Source organism: Balaenoptera ricei, chromosome 13 (assembly GCF_028023285.1).
Source record: "Balaenoptera ricei isolate mBalRic1 chromosome 13, mBalRic1.hap2, whole genome shotgun sequence".
NCBI classification, from domain to species: Eukaryota; Metazoa; Chordata; class Mammalia; order Artiodactyla; family Balaenopteridae; genus Balaenoptera; species Balaenoptera ricei.
The window spans coordinates 20,791,163-20,817,080 of record NC_082651.1 but is presented as its reverse complement, the minus strand read 5'-3'; the positions used below and the strand labels follow the sequence as shown (position 1 = coordinate 20,817,080).

The following is a 25,918-nucleotide window of genomic DNA, read 5'->3' as shown; positions in this document are numbered from 1 at the left end:
CGGGTTGGGAGCCACTGGGACAATCACACCTCGCATTCCCTCGCGGGCTGCTGGTGGCAGGTACACGAGCCATACTCGTTGATGATGACCAGGGCTCCCTCAATGTGGTTCGGTTTGTAATCAACGTAGTATTCCTGGGCAGACATGGCAGCCATCTGATGCATGGTCTGTTTCTGCTTTTGCTTCCTGCGCTGCGTCACAAAGCACTGTCTGAGCTGCCTGAGACTGGCTGGGAAACACTTCCAAGAGACATAGAGCACCAGGACCACGATGAGGAAGGAGAAAATGAGGGCCATGGTGCCGGTGACCACCTTGTGAATCTGCACAGCGTTCTCGGCGTGCTCGCCGCCGGGGAGGGCCACGGTAGCCAGCTCAGGCGTGCTGTCGGGCTGCCCCTCCCTGCCGTCAGCGGGAGTGGTGGCCGGGCCGGCGGAGGATCCCAGGTCGCTGCGGTTGGTGACGGCCGAGAGCAGGTGGCCGCTGGTGGGCTCGGCCCCCTCCTCGCACAGGTGGAAAGCGTACACGGCGTCCAGGACGTCCTCGCCCTGTGCGTACTCCGGGCTGGCGCACTGCAAGTTGCCATCGTAGCGCCCCTGGAAGTTGCTGAGCCACGAGGCCAGGGCGCACACGTTGCGCCCACAGTCCCAGAGGTTCCCGGCCAGGGTGACGCTCGTCAGCGACTTCCAGGAGTTGAGGATACGGGGCTCGATGTAGGTGAGACGGTTGGAGTCCAGCTGCAGGGACTGGAGGTGTGGCACGGTCTCGAACACATGGGGCTCCATGTACTCGATCTCGTTGCCCGACAGGTCCATTTTCTCCAGGTTCCATACCCAGTCCAGCGAGCTGACCACAATGGCCACCTTGTTCCTCCTCAGGCAGAGCGAGTGCAGGGAGATGAGGCGCGGGAAGTGGGCGAAGTTCACCTTGACCAAGTCGTTGTGCTCCAGGTGCAGCTCGGTGAGCTTGAACAAGCCGGCGAAAGAGTTGCGCGCCAGACTCTTGAGCTGATTGTATCCGATGTCGAGAAACTTGAGGCTGCGGCAGTCCTGGAAGATGCGCACGGGCACGAACTGGATGGCGTTGGCCCGCATGTGCAGCGTGGTGAGCTTCCGCAGCCCGTGGAAGAGATCGGGCGCGAGCGCCTGCAGCTTGTTGTACGAGAGATCCACGCTGCGCAGGTTGGGCATGGGCCGGAAGGTGGTGTTGGCCAGTTGGGTGATCTGGTTGGAACTCAGTGTGAGTTCCTTAACTCGGCGCAGTTTCTGAAAGGCGTCCCCCTGCACCGAGCAGATGTGATTGTGATCCAGATAGAGCCACGTGAGCTGCATTAACCCCGTGAACTGGCCGGCGCGCAGCTCCGAGAGGCTGTTGTAGCGCAGGGACAAGCCCAGCAGGCCGGACAGGTTGTGGGGCGCCTCGGTGAGGTTGAGCGCCTCGCAGTACAGCAGCCGCCCCTCGCACCGGCACAGCTGCGGGCACCCGCTGGGGGCGGCGGGCAGCATCTGAAAGCAGGCCCCCAGCAAACACAAGACCACCCCCGAGGGCCTCCTCAGCAGCCAGTATAGACAGAGACCGAGCAGCAGGAAATCCATTAGCGAGAATCTTTCCAGAGAGGCTGGAGAATGTCCATTGGAAGCGCTCGGTCAGAAATCTACATCATATTTTATTCCGAGGGAGGGGGAGCGGGGGAGGGGGAGAAAAGGGCAAAAATCAAATAAATGCATTGAAATAAAGCAGGACCCCCCCCTCCCCAAAGCCACACGTTCACCTCTAAGCATGCAGAAAGCTGGGCAGCATAGAAAGTTCACAGCCACGTAAAGATCAAAGAGATGGTGATTTGGTCCATGTTAGATGCTGCAGCAAAGAAAAGGGAGGAAAAAAAAAAAATCTTCGGGAAAGAATTTAATTAAAAAGTGTCTTACCCACCCTTTTCCAGAGAGTGACAACCTCCATTCAGCTGCTCCCTTTGTGTGCAGGCTAATTATATGCAGGGCGACAGAAGACCCCTCTGTGTTTCCGAGGCAGCCCCGGTCCGCGGCCGGCGGATCTGGCAGGCGCACAATGTCTCACTTTGCTGCTCCGCTCGGGGCTGCAGGGCGGCCGGCGAGGCGGGGAGGCGACTTCTAGGACCCGCAAGTTTCCCAACTGCGTGCGGGAGCCGGGGCTTCGCCTTCCTGCCGCTGTCCTTTCCCTCTGCAGTTCGGACTGTGACGTTGTGGGGAAAAAAAAAAAACTCCAAACTCGGGGCTCGCGACTCCCCAGGATTTGACAGTCTGGTTAATGTCCGTCATTGGAAAGGACCACTGACCGGCGCCACCTTTTGCTCCGCGGAGACCGCCTGCCATTCGCGCCCGGGGCGGCTGCGGAGAGCGGGCTCGCTCATGCTTTGCGGGCGGCGGGGAGGTGCGGGCGGCGGGCGGCTCGGGCGGCGGCGCTGGGAGCGGGGAGCGGCGCCCAGCGCCCGGGCTCCTTCCCTCCGCCAGGCAGTGTGAGGCGCGAGCTTGCACCGGCACCTACTGCTCACTGAGTGTCGTAAGCTGCTCACGATTGTGCGTCTTCCCGGAGCACCTCAGACATGGGCAGATTGAAAAGGGGTGGGCAGAAAACCAACATTCTCCCGAACCACTAAAGTAATATATGTTCTTTGATGAAATGGAAATAACTTTCAGCTTTTTGGTCCATATTTCCAAAAAGAAAAAAAAAAAAAAAAAAAAGGAGGGGGGATGGAGGTTTGGAAAAGCATCATCAACGACAAGATATTTCCAAGTGGGAGACTGAAATATTCTGTTCCGCCCTCCCCTTCCCTTTGGGGAACGTTCCCCCCTCCCCCTGTAAAGCTGTCTACGTGTAAGAGATACGTAGGAATCTGTAGAGAAATCAACATTTGGTCCTTTGCTTTAGAAAAGCAACTTGAGAGAAGCTAGAGGAAAGCAGTGATTGTGGGGACTTGGCTGAGATTTTTCTTTTTTCCCTTGCGGGCACTGGAGTTCTGCAGTCAGCCAGCCCTTTTAGGTGGTGGATGGGGGAATGCTTTCCAAACTCAGCGGATTTGGAAAGCCACCCTGGTCCCGGGGGTAGGAGACCTAGAGTGGCAGAAACCTATGTCTGTGTACAGGGAGTTTCTCTTGCCCGAGATCTCGCCGGGGCTTCACCAGTCTCCATAGATGTCTGTGGGGTCCTGGGTGGATTAAAGAAAGATTTTAATGTCTGACACCGGGAGGGCTGACCCTGACGTGCTGCTCATGGTGATGACAGAACCCTGCAGTACACTCCGCTCCAGGAGAATGTGCGAGAGGATGAGAGGAGAAGGGGTAGCTTAAACCCTCGTGAAGCCTACCCCTTTCTATATATACACCCGGACTTAAGCTTTGAGACTGTTACTAAATTGTATCATGTGAGTATGAAGAGGTCTTGGCCTGATTATTTCCATTAACACTCATTTATGGATGGGCTCTGTAAGCTTCTTATGTTGAGCTCTGTCTTGTTCCAACTGGTCTGGAGAGGGTCTGCATTGCTGTTGTCAGGGACCTGTTGGTCATCTGTTAAAAAAAAAAAAAAAAAAAAAAAGAGAAACCCTGCTGGAAGTGAGTGGATAAGCCTACCTTCTTGACAAATATGCCCAAGGAGGTAATAGGGAGAATGAAATCTGAATTTCCAGCTCCTCACTTCTAATTCCCATCATGTCTGACTCTTAGGAACTGAAAGTAAGTGGACGTTATCTATAGTTGTGCTCACATTGATAAGAATGAGGTGGATTACCAAAGCTCCAGGGTTGGACTGGCTTTGGACAAGTAACTAGGTTGCTCCTTACATTCAAGCTAAAGACACTACTAACCAGTGGAATCAAAGTCACCAAAGACTAGTGGTACTTTTCAGGAAAAGTTATATGAACAGGGGCATGAATCATTCCATTTTGGATTCCTTTGAGCTCTGGCCTGGTCATTCATCTCTGAGATGCATCCTTCAGTTGGAAGGAAAACAAAGCTGAAATGTCCTAGACATCACATGCTGTCTTAGGAGCTAAAAAAGACATTAGAAAATCTGAATTTTGCACATGACAAAACTAAGGTACAGAGACATCGGGTGATTATCCGAGGTCTCACAGCTTGTTACTGGCACAGATAGGTTATTTTCTGTCCCGCACCAAAGTGGTGGTCTTCCTTTCCCATTCTTGATGGTCACCTCTCCATCACTCTTGCCTCCTGCCTAACTCTGGACTGGGCACTGGCACCTCCAGGGTGCTGCGGAACACTTTAACAGACAAACAATTTCACCTTCAAGTGTTTTCACCTCTTGCCAAGACAATTATTCCTCACAGCAAGCCGGTTGATTGAGCCATAAACTCTAAAGGGTTGGGGAGCTGGGGCAGACAGGGGTAAACATTGGCCAACCATTCAGCAAGTATTGTGAGTACAAGCCACCCAATCCCCATGGCTGCTAGGAAGAAAATTCTCCTAATGCAGGCAGCTTGCAAAGTGGTGCTAGAGCCTGCCAAATGGCAAGAAGAGGTCCCACTTTGGATGTCACTTGATTTGTAGAGCTGGTACAGAGAGGCAGAAAAGAGTTGAGTCTTGGCAAGATGGAAGGAAAATAAAATTAAATTCACTGCATTTATAAGTGAGTTTTCTTGTAAGTATGATACTCAAAACGTAGAAGATATGTCTAGGCTGTAATTAAAAAATACATATGTACATATATATATTGCTTTTCACATTATTATCCTGCAAATCATTTCATCTGGATGGTATCTTTAAATCTTTCCCACTTCTAATGTGGCAAGATTGCATCTTTTCTACGGTTTTAAACCCCTTGGCAGAACCGTATACATTAACAGATTGAAATGAGCTTTATTGAAATTTAGCTATTCTAAGTCATCTAAGTTGCAGAATCCCAATTTATTATGTATTTAAAGCACACCAGCCCTGATTAAATCAATGCAAATTAGGTTAAATAAGAACAACATGAATCAAGTGTTTCAGCAAAGTTGAGTCGAGAAACGACAACTTTTGAGTCACCAAAGCAAGCTGATATAGCTGGTTTTCATGAGTTTTAATTTCATGCCTCTTAGGGTCCAATACACTTAAAAGTAAAAAAAAGGAAAGAGCTCACATAAAGTTCTTTCTTTCCTCATGTTTGATCTCTCATAACTCTTTACCTCTCTTGTGAGAACATCTAATGCATCAGGTTATAATGTGATGATTGTGTATATACATGAGCAATCTCTTTTTCTGGGCTAAGCACAGTTTTCTGTTGGTAAATGTCTTCTCCTTCAGCATTGAATGCTGATGAGAGATACTTTACACACTTAAAAACACCCTTGTTATTTTCTGTGTTTGTATGGGGAAAGATATTTAGCATGTCTTGCTGAACTGCCATAGTAGTTGAGCAAGAAAGGCACCTCAAGCTACTAGGCCAACATGTGATTGGGGAGTGGGGTAAGAAAGGATAAAAATCTTGAAAATGTGGATTCAGCAAATGGGAAAGAACTCAGGGGTACATGAAGTATGGATCTGATTGCCAAAACACAATCTGGAACTAAGAGGAGGTGGAAGAACAAGCTCGATGCAGCTGGAGAGTCCAGAAGTATAGTTTGGAGGAGGGAGGGGTAATTTATTCCTCCTCTCCTAAACCTTATACTGATACATTAACCTTTGCATAATAAACCCTCCTTGTTTCTTCTTGGTACTTTATGTTGTGATGGGGTGGTAGGGGCTGGTCACATACAGTTTTTTTTTTTTTTTTTTTGAAATGTTGTATCTCTCCCATTTCATCTCAACTGAAGGCCACCTCCAATTCATTTATTTGACTCAAAATAGTTTGTGAACCTAGAGGTGCAAGTGACAAAAGTCTGAAATGAGCATGCATTCTGAGGATTGGCCTTCCAATAGTAATCTTTGGCAGTGTTCAAGGAAAGAGAAATTCAAATGGTGATTTTAATGTTCTGTCATTGCTTGCTCCAGCCTGGACCTTGGTCTTTATGTGGTTGTCTTTAATTTTCAGTAGCAGTGAGCACTGGCTTTTCTTTAAAAGGAAACATTTAGATGTAGGGGAGGAGAGTGGGAGTCACAATTTCAAAAGGAGAGAATTAACTCTGTTGTTCCTGTGGGCACACAGCATATAACTGGCCTTTTGCAGAGCGCCTCTGAAGATGTATATGGGGCCAAAGGGTGAGGGCTGTAAGGTTTCTCTCAGGAGATCTACTTAGGAGGAACACATTAGAAAAGGTCATTTTTTATTATCAAACTTTATCCTCCTCTTAAAACAAGGTAGTAATATGGATGGCACTAAGGCAATACCTAACATCTTGCACTGATATTAAGTCATAGGAGTAAACCAAAGAAATGCAATGACTTAGTGTTTTCCTCCTGGAGCTTTAGGTAGGGAAGAGCAGTAGACACTGAGAGACTTAGCCGATAATAATTATATATGGCCCAGTGCTTGAGAGTAAATATCTCTAGAACATACAAATGTGAAGAGCTGACAGGTCAAATGGGACCAATGCTAAAAAGCTTCATTGAAGGAAGTAAAGTGTATGAAGTAGTTTAAGGACTCAAGGCTCACTGACTGGAGAGATGGGCATCGTGAAGGCATAACCTATGATGGGGAACTGAAATGCATATATCATGATGAGTGGATTAATTCCCTAGTTCTCCAGGGGAAGAAGATATACAGGGACAAATGGAATCTGTGTTGGGAGAGGAAGGAAGTTGGTACAGGGTTTCCAAACATTTGCTATATTAAGACCATGCATTGGTCCCCAGACCTAGTTCTTTCCCTAGGCCTGGTTTTATAAATACTGGTGATAAACCAAGTCTGCTTTGTATGATGCATCTTATGTGGAAAGTGTGTGTGACTTTAGGTATGTGACCAAGCTTGAGAAATGACAGCACAGCTAGTGTAATAAGTTTTGAAGATAACCATTGTTAATTTGATGATTACCATTTGCCATTAAATGAACTGTAAATTTTTTTTAAAAAGGGCTACCAATGCTATACTGAAAATGTTAGTTTGCTGTATTCTTCTAGCCTCTAAGACTGAACACCTTAAGATTATCTTTGACTTTTGTAATAAATACCTGGGTTAGCTCCTGAGACCTGTTCTGCTGTCCTGGGCCCCTCTCTACAAGCTTCTTCTGCACTGCCATGTGCTCTGCTCATGCCATATTATACCTGACAGCTGTTTATACTCTCTCCATCTTTGCTTGCCTTCATTCTAGCCTTCCTTCAAGGCTGATGATGTCAAATTTCCTCTCTGACATTTTTTTTTCTTGCCCATGCCACGCGGCATGTAGGATCCTAGTTCTCTGACCAGGGATCGAACCCACGCCTCCTGCAGTGGAAGCACAGGGTCTTAACCACTGGAGTGCCAGGGAAGTTCCCTTCTATGACTTCTTAATTGATTCCCATGTAAAGTGATCTCTCATTCTTCTGAACTATATTAGCAGCTTACCTTTACCAATACTGCTCCTGATGCGGTTCACTTGATATGAGTGTAGCAGCCATTTCTAATTATAGTATTTTAGAACTGAATGGGACCTTAACATCTTGGAGATTAGGAATAAAAAGACTTCAACTGGGGTTCCTTGCTTTGCCATTTTCTCTCAGTTTGATCCTACACAGGTCACTCCATTATCAGTGAAATAGGACCAAGGATGGCTATCTTAAAGGATTCTTGGGGAAAATTCAATGATATCATGTATATTAGAATTTTGCAACTTGAAAGTGTAAGCATAGGACTAGCAGGCCTGGAGCGTGTTAGAAAGGCAGAAGTTTAGGTGTCTTTCTGGACCCATTGAATCAAATCTGCATTTTACCATCAGCTCCAGGTTAAAATTAAATTTTAAGAAGCATTCTATTGGAGCACTCACAAATTCTATCCTGAAAAAGTCACTCAAGTATCATTAATTTCCTAGTTTATAGTTCAGGAATTGAAGGGCCAGAAATGTTAAGTGATTGCCCAAGATGGGTGCTAGAATTTGGACAAAAACCTCACGTCTTCTGAAACTTGTTCTCTGTCCTATTAGATTTCAAACACATAGAATGCAAAGTCTGTGTCTATCTCAGTACTTAGCACTTCATAGGGCTCTTAATAAAGTTTGGTTTTACTGTTGGTAAGGCAGTAAGTATAGAGAGCCCTTGTACATGCTAGCCTTAGGCAGTTCCTGGCTTATATTACACCTCAGTTTTCTTATCACTGTCAATCTGTATGTATTTCTCATGGATGTCTAAGTGCTACCTTTTTATTATAGAAAAATGAAAAATGGGGGAAAAAAACACGAAAAAAAATTTTAAATGAAGATTGTTACCTAAAATTCAACCACCTGGAGATAAACTATTAAGTTTTGGGTACATATTCTTTTAGAATTTTACTATTTCACATATATTTATATTTTCTAAAAATACAATAACATTATACATATTACTTTGTAACTATTTTTTTTCATTGTTGATATATTCCCATATCCAGAATACAAATTGATAGGATCATCTTCAATGGCTACAGACCATTCTATTTATTTTACCCATCTCCCTTTTTTACCAATTAAGTTGTTTCTGGTTTTTAGCTCTTATGAAATGACTGGGACAAACTTCCTCATACATATACTACTATAGACTGGATGTTTGTGCCCCCCAGAATTCATATATTGAAACCTAATCCCCAATGTGATGGTATTTGGAGGTGGGCCCTGCCAGAGGTTATTAGGTCACTAGAGTGGAGCCCTCATGAATGAGATTTGTGCTCTTATAAAAGAGACCCAGAGAGCTCTCAGGCCCTTTCTGTCATGTGAGGACACAGTGAGAATACGGATGTCCATGAACTAGGAGGCAGGCTCTCACCAGATACCGAATCTGTAGGTTCCTTGATATTGGACTTCCAAGCCTGCAGAACTGTGAGAAAGAAATGTTTGTTGTTTAACCACCAAGTCTGTGGTAGTTTGTTGTAACAGCCTGAACAGACTAGGACATATACCCTTGCACATTTAGGCAACTGTGTCTTTAAATTTTAATTCCAGAAGTAGTATTGGTATTCAAAGAGTGGGGAGTTTTAAAAGACTTTCAATACATAAGGCCAGATTATCCTCCTGAAAGGTTGTACATATTTCACCCTCAATATCTCTTTTGCTGCTTTCTTCTTCTCCTTGAGAAACTCCACTACACCACAGATAGAAACATCTTTTGGTTCCCTTTCCTTCATCTGTCTGGGGCACCGACTGAGATCCCTGTCGGAATCTGTTCTTGGTGCCTTGGAACCATCCTTCCTTCCCATTCCCATTTCCTCCCTCCTTCCTGAAGAGGCAGGTGGAGGCTTGGGCTTTGGGGTCTTCAGTGTTCCTTCTGGGAGCTCACAAGCATTTCATTGCCACATCTTATTAAGTGGCTGTCCAGCCAAATTATTTTCACAAAGGTGTTAATGTCTGAAAATAGTTTAATGCCGTGTTACTTAAAATACTCTGTGGAGGTAAGAATGTTTAAATATATTTATGAAATGCACTAGACTCTGTTCTTTGCTATTCACAACACACTATCTCAATCACGAGAAATCTTGTTTTTCATGGTTTCACCCGCTTATTTGGGACATCTGTTAACATCAAACCAATGTGCCAGAACAGCTCAGGAAACATTTATTTAATTGTAAACCCATAGGTATATTTGACTTTAACTTGGCTCTCACCATACCAAGAAGTGATTCTCAGGTTTAGATCTCAAACACTGTAACAAGATGCTGGTGCAAAAATCAGTTTTCTGTCAGGCCCCAAGAATTTGTGGGGATAGCCAGACAACTACAGTTCTTCTGCTTGGTATTAACAAGTCTCACCCCCTCATCCTAGCCACAAATAATGGAACCAATTTGATTCTGTAGTAAGTTCTGTCTCTGATACATCTTGACATTTAATTATCTTGTTTTCCACATGTTGCTAATTTTGTCTTTGCAGGTAAAATGAAATCCCCTAAGGAAAGACCTGTTATTTTCCTGCTTTTAGGACCCTCTAATATCTACCTCTAAAGGTGTGGAAGACTATCATATATGAGAAACCATATACAAAGGCATCAGAATTGCCACATTACAGTGATAAACGTGCCCCCTTTCCTCTTAGTGCAGTCTGGCACAGTGCTGGCTTTGTAGAGATTCTTGTTGAATTGACTTTATTAACTGGTTTGAATTTTTGCCTAATCAATAGCCTGGGGAATCGGAGCTAAATATAAAAAGCCTTTATATTACATTGACATATAGGCACAAACTATTAACCCAGGAAGGTGCAAACTTTTGGAGTTGAAGTCACACACATTAATGTCATTTATATGTGGCTTCATTTCACAGATCTAGTTTGTGTAGGAAATCCCCCACCATCCATGAGCAGTGAGCCTTCTGTAGTAAATTAACCAGTTGGGTGCATTTATGTCTTTATTCAATCATCTCCCATTCTCTGGAACCACTTCTTAATCTCTCACAGGCGCCTTGAGAATACCTTTTAATAATTTAGCATAAATGTCTGTTGCTGATCTTATTTGTTTTCGTTAGTTTAAGTCAAATGGAGGTTTAGCTGATGAGATAAAGTTAGATAAAATGTGCCTGCCTTGGGTATTCTTAGATCTGGAGTGGAGGTGATGGGTAACAAGGTAGTATGATTCATGCTATGGCAGAGATGTAATAAGCAAGAACTGGGATTGGAGAGATTTCTCTAGCTAATTGAGCAAGGACAGTCAGAGGAGGTGAGAAAAAAGGAGGAGGGGTTGACCAGATAGACAGAGGGTGGCCACTCCAGTCAGTAGGCAAAGTCTGTGAAAAAACTACAGGGGCTTCTGAGATGCTTATGGTGTCTGGAGCACAGGAATGAAAGAGAGGGGATTGAGGAGAGATGAGACTGGAGTGTTAGCTCAGAGCCAGATTGGGAAGACTTTCAACCTGGATTACAATTTCCAAAATGTGGGTACAAGGAATATAATCCTGATGATGGTCTTGAACACGAAGGGCAGGGAAAAGGATACTGAAAACAAGGAGAGAAGCTGGGAGCTTCCCATATCTGCCCAAGTGAGATATTGTGTGAGGCTGACTATATTAACATGAGAGATGGACAGGACAGGACAAGTACAAAAATAGTTTTGCAATGGGATTGACAATCTTTTAAATGGTGCTTTTTCCAAGAAACAATTTAAGATGATTTCAGTGAATGGATTGATTTAGGGTAGATGGGAGGAAAGGAAGAATAAGATGTGAAAGAAAACTCTAACATATAGAGCTAAGAGTAAGCAGTTAACCACTGGTGGTCCAGTGGTTAGGACTCCGAGCTCTCACTGCCAAGGGCCTGGGTTCAATCCCTGGTTGGGGAACTAGGATCCTACATGCCTACAGTTAAAGATGTGGACAGAGGTTACATCTGGATCTAAAGATAAGGGAATCCCTGGAACGTGCTTGGTAGTTATAGTGGTGGCAGTATATGCAAATCCTCAGAGAGAAAGATTAGAATACAGCTGATGTACAATCAGAGGCCTTTGCAGTATGGTAAGGTGCTGTGATGTGGGAAGCAGCTGGGTGATAGGGAGTATATGGCCTGTGCTATCTGCAAAGTACATGGTTTGATTAAAGGCTTTCAAATTCTAATTTTTAAGAATCCTATTCTATTCATAAGCAAGTGACACTGCAGGCGTTATTCAGCTTGTGGAATACCAGTTTGGAAAGCTTCTTTTAACATGATGATTCTCAACGTGGAAGAATAGGAGGGAGCAGAGGAGGTGGAGGTCACTTCAATAGGAGGCACAAAGTAGGGAACATTGTGCAAGTCCATAGTGAGCAGCTTTTAATATATAGTCATGGCCATGAGACTGTGAGTAATAGGTATTTCACATGGCTGTGAAAAAGAAAAAAATATGGTGGAGATTGACAGGTTTTGAGAAGAGCCCAGATGGTCAAGGACCATCAACATTGGGAGAGGCTGCCCAACAGTGAGTAAACCTGCAAAGGAACAGTGCAACACCAGTGCTGTCTGTCTAAGGGCTCTGGGTCAAGGACTGGCTGATGCTGAGTCCTTCCCCCAAGAGGGTTTGCCATTGGCATCTCATATCAGTGTAAGATCATTCCTTTGTAACTGGGCCTAGCATTACCTTCTCAAACATGAAACTAGGTGAGGGCTGGAGAGCATGTCCTTCAGAATGTAATTCTGTATTTGCATCTTAGCAGAAGAATTGAGACACTGAATAACCTACTGCAAGGAACTTTTGAAATTTCTGACTGTGCTAGGCTAAAAAGTGTTCTGCCATTTACAAACTGTGTGACCTGGGCACGTGACTTAACTTCTAAACAGAAGGATTCAACATAGTAAAATACAAGGTAAACATAAATTTAATTATAATATAGAAAAATAGTTCGAATTCTATTGCAATAACTACTGATATCCATTTCTATTATATGAGACCAAAATTATACCACATAGAATGAAGACAAGAAGGAAAAAGAATCATAAGCACAAATAGTGTTATGCACCTCTGACTTTGCAAACTCTTATTGCTCCTTCTTAAGTATCAGTTCATATTTTAGAGGCTGCATGAAAAAAACAAAACAAAGCAAACAAACAAAAACCTTGGTGGTTAAAACAACAATCAATCATTTTATTTAGCTCATGGTCCTGTGTGTTGGGGCAGATCTTCTGCATAAGCCAGCTTGACTGTGGTTAACTGGAGAATTAGCTGGAGACTGTATAACCTAGGATGGCTTCTCTCAAAGGGATGGCGATTGGCAGGCCGTTGCCAGGGGGACCTTGCTTCTCTTCCATGTGGCCTTTCATCCTCCAGAAGGCTAGCTCTGGTGCAACTGTGTGGTGATTGAAGGGTTCTAAGAGCAGCAAGAGAGAGCAAGTCTCAGTGCACAAGTACTTTTCAGGTCTCGTCTTCCAGCAGGTTGCTGTTGTCTGTTGGCCAAAGCTAGTCATGTGGCCATCCTGACTCAAGGAGAGGAGAAAGAGGCTTCATCTCTGCATGGGTGGGGAAGAATTTTTGGTCATTTTTGTAGGTTAAATAAAATAGTACTGGCTTAATGTTACTATAACTGCAAGTACAATACCAAATGCTCTAAAGTGATTTTTATTTCTCAAGCCACGTGACCCAAACAGCATCATCCATAAACACAAGGACCAGCAGCACAAGCATCACCTAGAGCTTGTGAGAAATGCAGACTCTCAGACTCCACCCAAGATATACTTGAATTATAATCTACATTTTTACAAGATTCCTAGGTGATTCATAAGCCCAGTGAGGTTTTAGAAGCACTGTATCTTTTCTCTATTCCTCATAATTCCCTTTCCTAGGTTGCTATGTTCTCCTGTTGAGTGATAGATCTTTGATTTTTAAAAGTGCCAGAACTGTTTCCTCTGTACAATTGAAACAGAACAAACACAGGCTTAAACAGTAAAACAGGTTGCTTCACAGCATGAGAGAGAGAGGGTATAACATTTTTCCGCTCAATTGTCCTTTGCCTATAAAAATAGAAATTTAAAATTAAAATAACAGTACATAAATATTAAAGAATATTGTATTTAACTGGGAAGAATCATTTAGATGTTAGAACAATTTTTAAAGTAGAAACAGCTAGGCACATACTTATTTAAACTGAACTTTTATATTCCTAAGCAGTTGCTTAACTGGATCTTGGTTTTCTGAAGGTTGAAAGATTGATGCTCCAATCTTAAGACCACAAGTTAAATATCTCTAGAAAACGTACAAGTCCTTAGGTACTGTTAGGCCTTTATACAAGTAATAAGACCAATAGAACTTATTAAGCTTCTAGCATGTGCAAGTCACTGGTCTAAATCAAGCATTACTGTAGTTTGTTGGATTCCCTTTATTTGAGACCCCAGAAGTGAGGTGGGGGAGTAGGTAGGAGAGGCTAAGCTTTCGACAGTACAAGTTTATTTCACCAGGCTGAGGACAGACATGGGCATAAAGGACCTAGAGCTTTTCTCAACTTTTGATTGTGTTTTAAGTGAAGGAACCTGGTTACAATGACCAACACTCTCCTTCAGTTTGCCTTTCACCTCAAGGCTGAATAGAAAAAGAGAGAGAGAGAGAGAGAGAGAGAGAGAGAGAGAAATTTTCCATTAAAGCCTACTGCTGTCATTCTGTATGAAGTCTGCTTTGGGTATTTGCTCTTTTCAGAAGAGGATTACTTATTGTTTGAAGCTATAACTAATACTATTTTCAATGTATATGCTTTGGGGTCCTGTTCTTGTCAATCAATCAGCCCACCAGTTAGGAGTTAACAAATATCTGTTGAGCACTTAACATATGCAGGCATATTCTAGTCTCTGAATAAGACTGAGTAACTTTGTAAGCAAACAGACATATAAGGTAATTTTTAGATACTGAATAGCTAGGGAAAGTTAAAATAGAGCCATGTGGAAGAGAGAAATTGAGGGAAGGGGCCTACTTTATCTAAGGTTAGGCAATGCTTCCTTGAAGAGGTGACATTTGAGTTGAAACCTGAATAATGAGTAGGGGTCAGCCAGTTAAAGCTCCAGGACATGTGAACTCCAAGGAGAGGAAATAGCAAGAGCCAAGGCCCTAAGGCCAAAACAAGCCTATGTTCATGAACTTGTGAAATAGCTAGCATGCTGGATCCTGTGTGATGGGATTTGAGACACAAGAGGAATGTTGAACACAAGATAACCTCCTTAAAGGGTCGATGTACCCTTTGATAAATCTTCACTTCATAAATGTTCACCAGTTCCTCATCAGCTCCACCAAACCTTATAGAGTGATATCTCTGACTGTAAAGTAAAGCACATTAATATATTAAGTCCATTTATTCCTAAAAGTTCTATGAGATTCTACCACTTTCCCAATATATATGTGGAAATCAAGGCATAGAAAACCTAAGCCATTTACTTAACACAACTGGTATTGGTGATAAGAGATTTGTCTGCATTCCCTAGATCCAAGTATGGGGCACCTAAGAAGGCTGCATACCAATCAGTCTTTTGGCTGTGTAAAAGCCAAAGAATTCTTCTACAGTCTTCCTTCCCCCTGGGGTTCATCCAGCGGAGACCCAGCAAAAGAGAAGATGGGGCAATTTAAATTTGCCTCCTGGATTCCCACTCCTCTTGGCACCCTCCAACCATCTGTTGCTATTTGTGTAGAAAAAGAACGGAACAGAATACCAACGACCACACACATTCAGAAATCTCATTTTGTATGTGGGAGTCTGGATTCATTAACAAGTTTCTCAAACTCTCCCTGCACTTACAACACCAGTCTAAACATAATCCAGTAAAGTCATGAGAATAGGTGACGATCAGCTGTGTGATACTCTTATGGAGTGTCTAAATTCATCATGTGCTACTTCCTAGTAAGTGTCTTCTACTGCAAGTAAGTTGTTTTTTCAACATCCTTTAAGTAAATAATGCTCGTTTCAATACTGTATAGCATCTACACTGTCCTTCTTATTCTAACCCCTACTATATCCCACTTCCTTTATGAGGGCTTCCTTTCTCCAGACTATCCATCCACAAATCCATATAGCCGCCCATCCATTCAACTACCATGTCATGGGTACTTACTCTGTTTCATTAACTGTGGCAAGTACTAGGATGTATAAGACATTTTGGATAGTACTCCATTCTTTGAAGATTTCATTCATTAGTGGGGAATCACAGTCCTAGAAGTCCATATTAATCCCTACTTTCTTTGAATTATGACTCATCTATAAACTAAATGCTCTGCTACATGCTGTCTAAAATTGCTCTCTAGTTGTTTCTAAGCCCCTTTCCCTATTTTGTTCCCACATTTCCTAGGTTGAAATTTCTCAAGAGCAAAATCTAGATTATATTTCTGGTATAGTGGTGTGTCCTGATCATAGAGTTGGAATATCCATGTTTAAATTCTGGTTTTGCCACTTATTAGCTCTGTGGTTTTAGGGTACATTTCTTCTGTATATAGAGAATGGAAGTTGGTTGGGAGGATTTCTAAGATCCCTTTCAGCTCTGACCTTCATGAATCAGTAAATTCTAAAGTACATAACAAGGGCTGGAAAGTGAAGGTGACACTCAGTATAAAGGTGTTGTTAGCTTATTTCAGAGGCTTCTAGCTCTAACCTATTTATGTGGCGGGTGGTCTTCTAACTGTAATGCAACTTTACCCCCCACTTATAAACTGAAACAGGGTAAATACAAAAACAATCAAAAAATCATATTGGATCCTTCTCTTGAAGCCAGGCCTTTAGACAGGGTCTTCAGCTAGGCAGGGATTCCTTCCCAGTCCTTAGAGCAAGACAGACAGGAGATATACCTGTTTCTACCTTTATTGGGTTGCTGCATCTTACACTAGACATTCAACATTAGCGGTATCAGAATGGTACCACTAATGTTGATGGATGTCTGTTGAACAATTCATAACTGGTGATTAAAGGAAGGTAGGATGTTAGGGGTTCAGTGCTATGCTTTGGGAGCTGCTGTCAAAGGGAGAATCCCATCCTTCACCAAACCCTATTACAGACACGAGCCTGGTCTGGTTGTAGCCCTCTCTACTCAAACAGTTGCCTTGAGTTCCTTTGACCATATGCATAGGTTAACTATGTTCAGATAGTAATAACCCGGTATGGGTAATTACTTATTTTAAAGATAGGTAATTCTCTGAAAGAATTTAATTTCATCTACCTGATTTCAGTGTAATTGGTGTTTGAAGGATGCCTACAAATTTGAAATGTTTTTAATGGAATTCAACCACTTCCTTTCAGTGCAATTGCCTAACAAGGGCTGATGGATACCCACCATTTTATTATTGTTGTTTTTGTTTCAAACAACTAAATAGTTGTTTCACAAAATGAAACAGGCATATTGCCAAACTTGCCACATCCCTTTGAGCCCAAAGTTTGTTTCATTACATAATATGGTGAATAGTACATCTCTCCTATAGCTGTTATGAACATTGCAAAGGCTTCCGAAATCTTTTTGAGATCCAAGTGTACCGCTCAGGATATTATTCAACCAATGTGGAAAGCAAAGTACTGTTTACTTTGATGGTTTTGCTCTTTCAGAAACCCTGAGAGCTGAAAAAGGAAAGCAATACTGTGTGACTTTGGTGATGTGGATATAGTAAGGCTGTATCTGGGTCTCCGGTTCCCGGATTCTTTCTACTCTGTTTCCATTGCCAGCTAGAACATCATTCCAGCTGTCATAAGCATTCTTGATTTCTAAAGTAAACTACATGGCATTTACCACCCACCTAACTGCAGTGGTGTCAGGAGGGTTAAAATGAAACATATTTAAAAGCCTTCCAGAAATTTTTGATGTTCTGTATACAGAAAATAACAACTCATGAACTGGGTCTCTTCTGCAGCAGGGAGAGCATCTCTTCCTGTATCCTGCTGGTAAGAAATGAGGCAATGTTTTCCACCCAACTGTTCAGGAACAGATAAGGGAAGAATTGCATGTTAAAGTAATAATCAGAATGTCAGGGAATAATTTTGCTTTGATTCTGAGATTTACCTACTGTCTTAATCTTGGGAATTATATTTCATCCATTTAATGATTTTAAACAACTCAAGGATAAATGTATATGTTAACTGTCAGGACCTAAGTTTCTTCATCTATAAAATGGGATTAATGTTCTTGCTTTATATAACAACTTTAAAGAAATAAACTTGCTGATACATATACTGTTAGTTTTAAAGTTGCATTCTACACCTGGGAGGTAGAATGCAACTTTAAAACTTTTTCATTATTATTGTCATTTTTCTAGCATTTAGCATTGCCATTCGCTTCTTTGGCCAACAGGCCATTTCCCAACAAAATGGGGGATGTCGATGGGAAGAAACCTTTAGTGTTCTAAAGTTTACTAGCTGTTTTTCTCCCTGGGCTCCAGCAGGCCTAGTACATACCTCTAGGACAGAACTATGATTTACCTTCTGTGAATTGTGATACAGTCAGCTGCTTGCCTCACACAGTGGTTAAATAAGGAACAGGCAGAATATTTGAAATCACCTCCAGATAATTGCTATGTGGAGGTATAGTCTTTACTTATTTTCATTCTTCTTATTATTTTATTCCTTATCAAATATGGTATGAAGAGAGGCGACTAAAAATTACTTCATTAGACTTAGACTTAATTATTAATATTAGACTTAATAATTATTAATGTCTTGCCACTATTTCATTATCATTTGTGAGTATTTTAAAGTAAATCATGCATCTCGTAACATTTTACTACTAAACATTTTTAGTATATATCTGAAAAAAAAGAACATTTTTATAACCATAATACCATTATCACACCTTAGCAAATAGATGATAATTCCTTAATATTACTAATACACAGTCCATATTTAGATACCTCCCATTATCCCTCAATTTTTTTTTTTTTTGAAGTATATTTGTTTGAATCAGGATACAAACCACATCTCCACATTTCATTCCGTTAGGGAGGTGATGTCTCTGAAGGGGTAGAGGAGGAAGATAACCATAGGAATTCCTCTAAGCAACTGAGTCCATCAGAGTGTTCCAACATTAATATTCATTCATTCATTTAAGTTTTTTTTTTTAAATGTGCTAACCACTGTAGCAGATATAAAGATAAATTTGGCATGGCAGTTTCTTTGACATGCTCATATATAAAAATGAATAAAAGAATGAATATAAGAAAAGTCCATAACTGACATAACATGGAAGAACTCAAAACCTACCAAGTAAATATTTACCATGGTAAGAGTAGAATGGAAAGGCCTCTTGGACAAACAAGAAAGTGTGACTTGAATTGAGAGGGTTTGGTGATTCCACGTGGTGGGGGAGTGGGGGAGATGGCACAAGGGAAAACATATTATGATGGTTCTCCAGGCATGACTGGAAGTGAGGAGGTCCTGGACCAAGTCTGACTGGTGGGAACAGAAATACTCCCAGGGGAGTATTAATTGGACAAAGTACAGATGCTGGGGAAAGTGCATGTAGAGATGAAGTGAAAGAAGTGTGTTAGAATCAACCAGTGATTTCTCTTGAATGTGTTTGTTTATTGAACAGCATATTTTAAAATAATTTATGGTATATAATGAATTCATAAAATTTATGCAAATGAACCACAACCAAGGATAATTACTATATCTTTTTTTAAAGTATATGATAGCGGGCTTTAAAAAACCTGTCTTTTCTAATATTTAAAAGGCTGTATAAATCCTGTTAATTGTGGCAAGGTTTACTGTTTATAAATGTGTGTATACATGCATTCGTAGGCTCTGATGGATGATGAAATGCTAAATCACCAGTGGTGGGTAATATTAATGTAAGTTTCATGTTTACTATGACTGTATTTAATCAATACCTTAATTCTGCTAACACGTTTTGTAGGCTGGCTCTGACATGGTAGATAACATATACTCTAGGAAAAGCTATAGCCCTTCTGAAGGTGCTCTGCATTTTCTAGTTTACTTTTTTGAAAGGTTTCAGAAAAGAGTGGATATTCCTCTTGGAAGCAACAGCAGAACCAATCACAATTTTATATGTGGTTGTGTTTTTAAAAGATGATATTTGAGACATTCCTGGTATGTGTAGAATTTCACAGAACCACTTTATCAGGACATTTAGCTCATTTTCTTTTTCTTTTTTTTCTGGAGAGCAAATTAATTATCATCTGATAAGCATGCTTCATTCTCTTCTTTCTTAGTAGAAAGACTTAAAAAAAAAAAAAAATTATTAGTTGGAGCCACGGAATCAAACTCAGTATAGGTCACTGTCAGGAAAATGCCCAGGGACTAAAACTAAGTATTTCAGTGGCTTTCCTAAGCCCCTCGTTTTCTGCGATGTGAAAACAGACCCATGAATGGGTACGTGTGTTCTGGAACTGGAGGGAGATTGTGCCTTCCGCCGCTCAAACTGCACGTAGCCACTTCTCTGAAAGCCAGTGAACCTATTTACCATTGTCATAGTAACACATAATCCGGGCCCACGTCGCCTGCATCCCGAGAGGCAACTGTACCCTTGCCTGGGCGGCAGTGCTCCCCGCATGGCTCTGCCGCCCCCGGGCTCCCGCGGCTCCGGGCGGCGCGAGCGGAGGGGGTGGCGGGCACACGCGCCCGCCAGGTCCCAGCGCAACCGCGCTTCCCCCGCCGCATCCCTGCCGCTGCGCGCGTTACCATGACGATCGGAAATGCGTGTCAGGCTAGACGGCTGCCATTGCCACCTGGTCGTTTTCCGAGACCAAGTCACTTTTGCTAGCTCCTCCGCGTGTGGGAGAGATTCTCTCACAAATCGGCGACAATCGGGGGCCAAACTCCGCAACCACCCTCGGCCCCCTGGCAACCCCAGAGCTGGCTGGCCGGCCAGAGCTGCTTCCCCGCCCCCCGGGCACGGGCAAAGGAGAACTCCGCTTCCCAAGTAGTTCCCTTCGTGGTCCGCCACCACGTGCTGTTCCAAACGCCACTGAAGGGCATGTCATGTGGGAGCAGAAGTTGGGTACCACTTCTACCGGGAGGAGAACTCTGGTTCTTGTAGATGAGCCGTGTGCTCGGAGACAAGTGGGTGCCCTGTGGCAGCGCCACAGCTGCCACCTCCAGGCTCAGTGCAGGCACCAGCCCCGCTACTGCCCTCCAGTCACATCTTTCCTCTCTTCTTCTTAGCATGTTCCCAAATCTACCTGCACATCAGCATCACCTGCGGAGAGCTTTGGGGTTTGACTTTTGTTAGATTCCGGGGCTACAGTTCAACTCCACCCCCAGCTTCTGAAATAATAGATCTGGGATAGGGCCTGGAAATCGGTATTTTGAGGCCGATCCCCTCGGGTTAATTCTGATAATCACGCAAATTTGGGAATAATTACCTAGATCTTTTCTCTTTTTTCCTCTTCATTTCTAGCTTTTCCTCTTATTTCTCTTTCCTTCTGGCTTGCCTGCTGTCTCTCAAATTCACCTCTTTTCTCTACCCACGCTTCTCTCTCTCTCTCTGTCTCTCCCCCACCCCTCCCTCCCACGTTTCTCTTTCTCCCTCCCCCAACTACCCCCTCTCCCCCAACCATGCGCCAGGCACTGTCCTCCGTGCTTGGGAGGTTATGGTCTCTGCCTCCAAATAGCACTGGTGGTCTCTCATCTGTGATCTCTCTCTTGCAGTGCTCCATACCTGCCAGCTCCTTTCTTTCCTTCCTTTCCTCTGTCCCTTCCTCCCTCCCTCCTTCTTTCCTTCCTTCCTTCTTTTCTTCTTTCTTTTTCTCTTCTATTAGTGAATCCATATGTACTTCTTAGCACCCCCAGTATCACATAGGATTTTAAAAAATGCTGGCATCTACCTGGGTTTCCAAGACACATGTTCCTCCCATCATAGCCTAGAGGACCTCTTTAGACCACGAGGGGCCAGGTAGAAGGAGGACGATGACCCCTCCCCTATTTTTTCTAATTACAAAGGATTTGCCTTTTCTGTAGCTCAGGGTAAAAAATAAGTCAGGTTACTCTCAGCTAACATTAGAAGCATTCTAGTTTTTATAATGTTTAACAATCTCTTTATTATACTTGCTTCCCTTAAAGCTGCAGTTAAAGATGGCTGTCCAGTCAAAAGAAAAACATATAAATATGGGCCATGTATTAAAAGAGAAAATATGGAATAACCTCTCTGAATTAATCCTCCCTGTTATTCAGGCTGCTGTTTTACACAGAGATACTTTTTTAAGCGTGATCACCATGAATTGTTACAGATATACCTGTTCCAAAGTTTCAGTTATAGCTGTGTGACACGTGAGTACAAAGACCCCGTGAGAACCTCTCTTCAAAGTAAGAGGATTTGCTTTGCTCTGGGAGGAGTCGACAAAAGATGCTCCCTTCATTCCTAACAGGCTGCTCGGAGCAGCGTGAGACATTGTCACACATCAGGTCTGCGAGTCATAGGCTATGTCTGAGGGCAGCTGCCTCCACGCTGAGCTCATTTCTTCAGCCTTCCTGTGGATTTGAGTTTGAGGGCTGCAATCATCCTGACCTCTGACTGCCCTGAGGTGAAGCTCCTACTTAAAATATTATCTAACTTAAAGATTTCATGTTACTAGCCAACCGGTCAGCCAATCAGCAGCAGTTTATTAAAAAGCCTTCTATGTGCAAAGGTTTGGGCCTCCTAGGAGTCGTGAGAAATTTTTTAAAAATAATTTTAAAAGTAAGAGGTTAACCCTTGGAGGTCAGGAAGACTGATTTACATGAAAAGAGAACTCAGTTCTTTGCTTAGCTTCCCAGAATGCTTGGAATAAAATCTACATTTCTCAGCATGACCTTGAGACCCCCCAATCATCTGCATCTTGCTCACCTCCCTCACCTCACCTTTCCTCACTATCCCTCTTGTTGATTTTATTCCAGCCTCATTTCTTCCTTTGATTTCTTTCCCCCAAATGCAATTCTGTACCATTTTAAAAAGAGCCATCTCCTTGTCACTCAAGTCCCCACTTAGCGGGCACTTACTCAGAGAAGTCTTCCTTTTTGACACTCAATCTAAAAAAGGTATCAAATCATTTTCATACCACCCTGTTTTAATGATCTGCCATGGCACATACTACTGTTGGATATTTTCCTATTTATATATGTTTCTCCCATCTCCCATTAAAATATAAGCTTCGTGAAAATGGGTTTAACTCTTCTGTTCCACCTAAAAGAACGTAAGCCATCAAAAATGTGTTCATTACATATTTGTCAGATGAATAAATGAATAATAAGCCATCTGTGTTCATTGCTAAGTGAGGGTTTCAAATATTAAACACCAGTGTTTCCAAAGGAGGGAGGACTCACTCTGGGCTGGAGAAGCATTGGTTGGAGAGGAAGCGTATCCTGACTTGGATGCTGTAGGTATGCAGGATTTAGAGCTTCAGAAAGAAGGATGGGTTTGTTTCGGGTAAGGAAGAATTTGCCAATTAAATGATTAAATCCATTTTAATCCCAAACCAGTATGGATGAGTTCCTTAACCTCAGTTTCCACTTCTGATCTACGAGGTTGCTTGCTATTCTAACTCTGTGGTTCTTAAAGCTGGTTTCATGGATCTTTTTCCTCATCAGGGAACTTTCTTGTTTAAAAAAATTTTAAACTGAAGTATAGTTGATTTACAGCATGTCAACTATACTTCAATTTATATATATATATATATATATATATTCATATATATATATATATCAATTTATATATCTATAGCTATATAAGGATGCACAGCATGTCCACAGGGTTCCTGACCCTGGACTCTTCCACTTCTTAGGGCCTACACTAGAAGCTGAAAGAAGGTGGAATTATTAGTAACACCCCCACCCCATTTCGGCACCATCTACAGACCATGTGGCCCCAAAGGGTTAATGGTACAGAGGCTCTGGCTGCTCAGCCTCAGGGCAGGGCACTCTTGAGTGGAGAAAGCAATTAGGGTGATGCTGAGGGAGAAAATCTTCTCTGCCTGGGGCAGTTCCAGGGGTGGCGATGCAGGGATTCTATACATATATATATTCTTTTTAAGATTCTTTTCCCTTATAGGTTATTATGTAATATCAAGTAGAGTTCCCTGTGCTATACAGTAGGTCCTTGTTGATTATCCATTTTATAAATAGCAGTGTGTATATGTTAATTCGAGCCTCCTAATTTATCCCTCCCCCCCTCAGGGAACTTTCTATGGCATTTGCTGCAACAAGAACAGTGTCAGAGAAAGCAAGTTTAAATAAATGGCTCTTTCTCTACAATATGAAAAGGGGGAAAACATCCTTCCCTTCGTTGGTAAGGAAGATGGTTTTAGCTGATTAATCAAGCCATTAGATACTGTTCTGCTGCATTCCGTAGAAGCAATGATGAGAATTTATATTGAATATTCATGTTATAAGTGCTACATGAGTTTGGAATGCTTATAGATTCACAGAATTTGAGAGCTAAAATGGGCCTCAGAGATCCTTTAAACTCTGCAGCCCATCTTCCATATCATTTATAATTTTACAGCTTTAAACTCCCTAGGCCCAGAGGAATAAAGTGATTGGCTTACAATTACATTGGTGGCTGGTAGGCAAACTGATATTATCCACCTGTCCGTCCTGACTCCCAGTCCAGTGCTCTCTATATTGAACTTAAGTAAGCTTCATGCATTTGGCCATGTTACATAAGCAGAAAGAAAATCTGGAAGCAATGACTAGGCATACTTACAGAAGAAACCCCATCATCAATTTTATTTTCAAAGTCGCAGTGGTGAAAGTGAGAAATACATGTTGAAGGAACATGCTGGCATTTGAAAGCATATAAAGCGGTATTCATCATCCCTTTTAAGAGCATGCAGAGTGCAAGTTAAGAAAAGAGGATGGTATTGTTTTACTTCCCCCATATATTTTCTACATTATTCAAAGACTGCCATACTGAAATAATAACACCCCCTTCCCAATTTTTTATCCTTTAACTGGCAGTACACAGTACTTGGAGATTTATTATTTTGACTGAGTTTAGCTTTGCTCTGGCAAATAGTGAGTGTCAAATGTCATTCTTTCCATCCTCCAGCAGATGGCAACTCTAGTCTTCCTGTCATTTTATCTGCTTCTACAGTCAGATTTTGTCCTCCTCCCCCCCCCCACCCCCCCCACCCCCCGCCTCTCCTTCAGTTCATCTTTGTGCTCTGCTAAGGGTTATATGGACATGCGACTCCATTCCTTTTCCTTTGGAATCACCACCTTTAGCATTTGACACTAATGGCCAATCTTAATGTGCCCAGAAATAACAAAAATCACAAATTACCAACAGTTCAAACATTTTTTTAGGTAGGAAAAAAGAGAAGATAAAGTTAGAGATTCTAAAATAAGATGTACCACAGAAAACTTTCCATTTAAGGAAACCAAGTAACTTCTTAAAAAGGAAAAAAAAATGTCAATTTCTTCAGGTCTAGCTTTTAAAGGAGGATGGTTTTGATTAGATTTTCTTTTGTTATTTATTGGTTAAAAAGTTATAAATATCTCCAAAATAACACCCTAGAGTGGAATTGTGTTCAAATTTCACATGACTGCATGTTTTTGGTCTCCAGCAGACTTGTTTCTTTCATTTTCCCCTCCCATTTACACATACCCTTTCATTCAGTAATCAAAACTGCTGAATCTAGCTTCCTTATTTCTTTCCATCTTAGAAGTTCAGTTTCTCTCTCCAGGAATATTCCTAAGGCATTGCTGATACAGACCTGGATTTATCTCTTTCCAATCTCTGCACCCACCCCTTCCCCTACTGCATAGATCCTGATGACTCTTACAGGGTTGCAGAAGTTAAAACACATGCTGCTTTCTGCTTGTAAGTCTGAGGCCAGCTGTAAGAAACCAACAGTAGAATAGCAGCTGCTCTTTTGTTAAAGGTAGAAATTAATCAGAGGCATGATCATACCAGTTCTATCACTGGTTCCTCATTGGAAGGCTTCCTTATTGGCAGATTTCCAAACCAGATCTCCCGCCAGGCTGTGCTACTGGAATTATGAATGCCTGAGTGGCGGCAGAAGAGGGACAGAGGAGGGGTGTCATTTGTAAAATGGATTTGATGGTCTGCACATTCTTCACAGAGGGATCTCTTGCTAGCCCATCCTCTTCCAAAGAACCTAACCATTTCGTCTTCTCTGCTTACCCCGATGTACCAAAAACCAGACAGAAGCCAAAGACTAAAGGAAGGACAGTAACATACCTCTTGTTGAAAAAAAAAGGCATTTTTAGCTTCCTTGAGTATGTGTTCCTTGATTATTACTGTCATTATGTGAACATATGAGCTAATGCTGCAAGTACAATCCTTGGAAACAACAAGAGATACTTGTGGAAATCCAAGTACGTTATCATTCGCTGACGGCCTCTAAGGAAGACAGGGGAGCTTACTCAAACCAACAAATAATTAACACTGACAATAGAAGTATAAACAGAGTCTTAATTAATTAATTCCCTAATCGTCTGTCCTGATATCTTATCTGCACCCCTGTCGGACTTTAGCTATAACATATACCCTAGA

At 42.3% G+C, this 25,918-nt stretch overlaps 2 protein-coding genes and 1 non-coding gene across 5 annotated transcripts in view; 2 read left to right on the top strand and 1 right to left on the bottom strand.

Annotated features, from left to right (window-relative positions):
- The window catches only part of CTNNA2 (catenin alpha 2), a 1,194,816-nt gene that overhangs the window by 844,166 nt on the left and 324,732 nt on the right, over nt 1–25,918 (top strand). The gene's annotated exons all lie outside the window — the stretch shown is intronic.
- LRRTM1 (leucine rich repeat transmembrane neuronal 1) lies at nt 24–1,592 on the bottom strand. The gene has a single exon (XM_059942910.1). It carries the CDS (start codon nt 1,590–1,592, stop codon nt 24–26), a length of 1,569 nt encoding a protein of 522 aa, XP_059798893.1.
- On the top strand, nt 6,659–6,808 carry LOC132347179 (small nucleolar RNA SNORA72). The gene has a single exon (XR_009497132.1). It is a non-coding gene; the product is annotated as a small nucleolar RNA SNORA72 (small nucleolar RNA).

Bases quoted from the DNA above. Each gene is read 5' to 3' on its own strand.
- LRRTM1 (XM_059942910.1), bottom strand. From the start codon at position 1,592: ATGGATTTCCTGCTGCTCGGTCTCTGTCTATACTGGCTGCTGAGGAGG.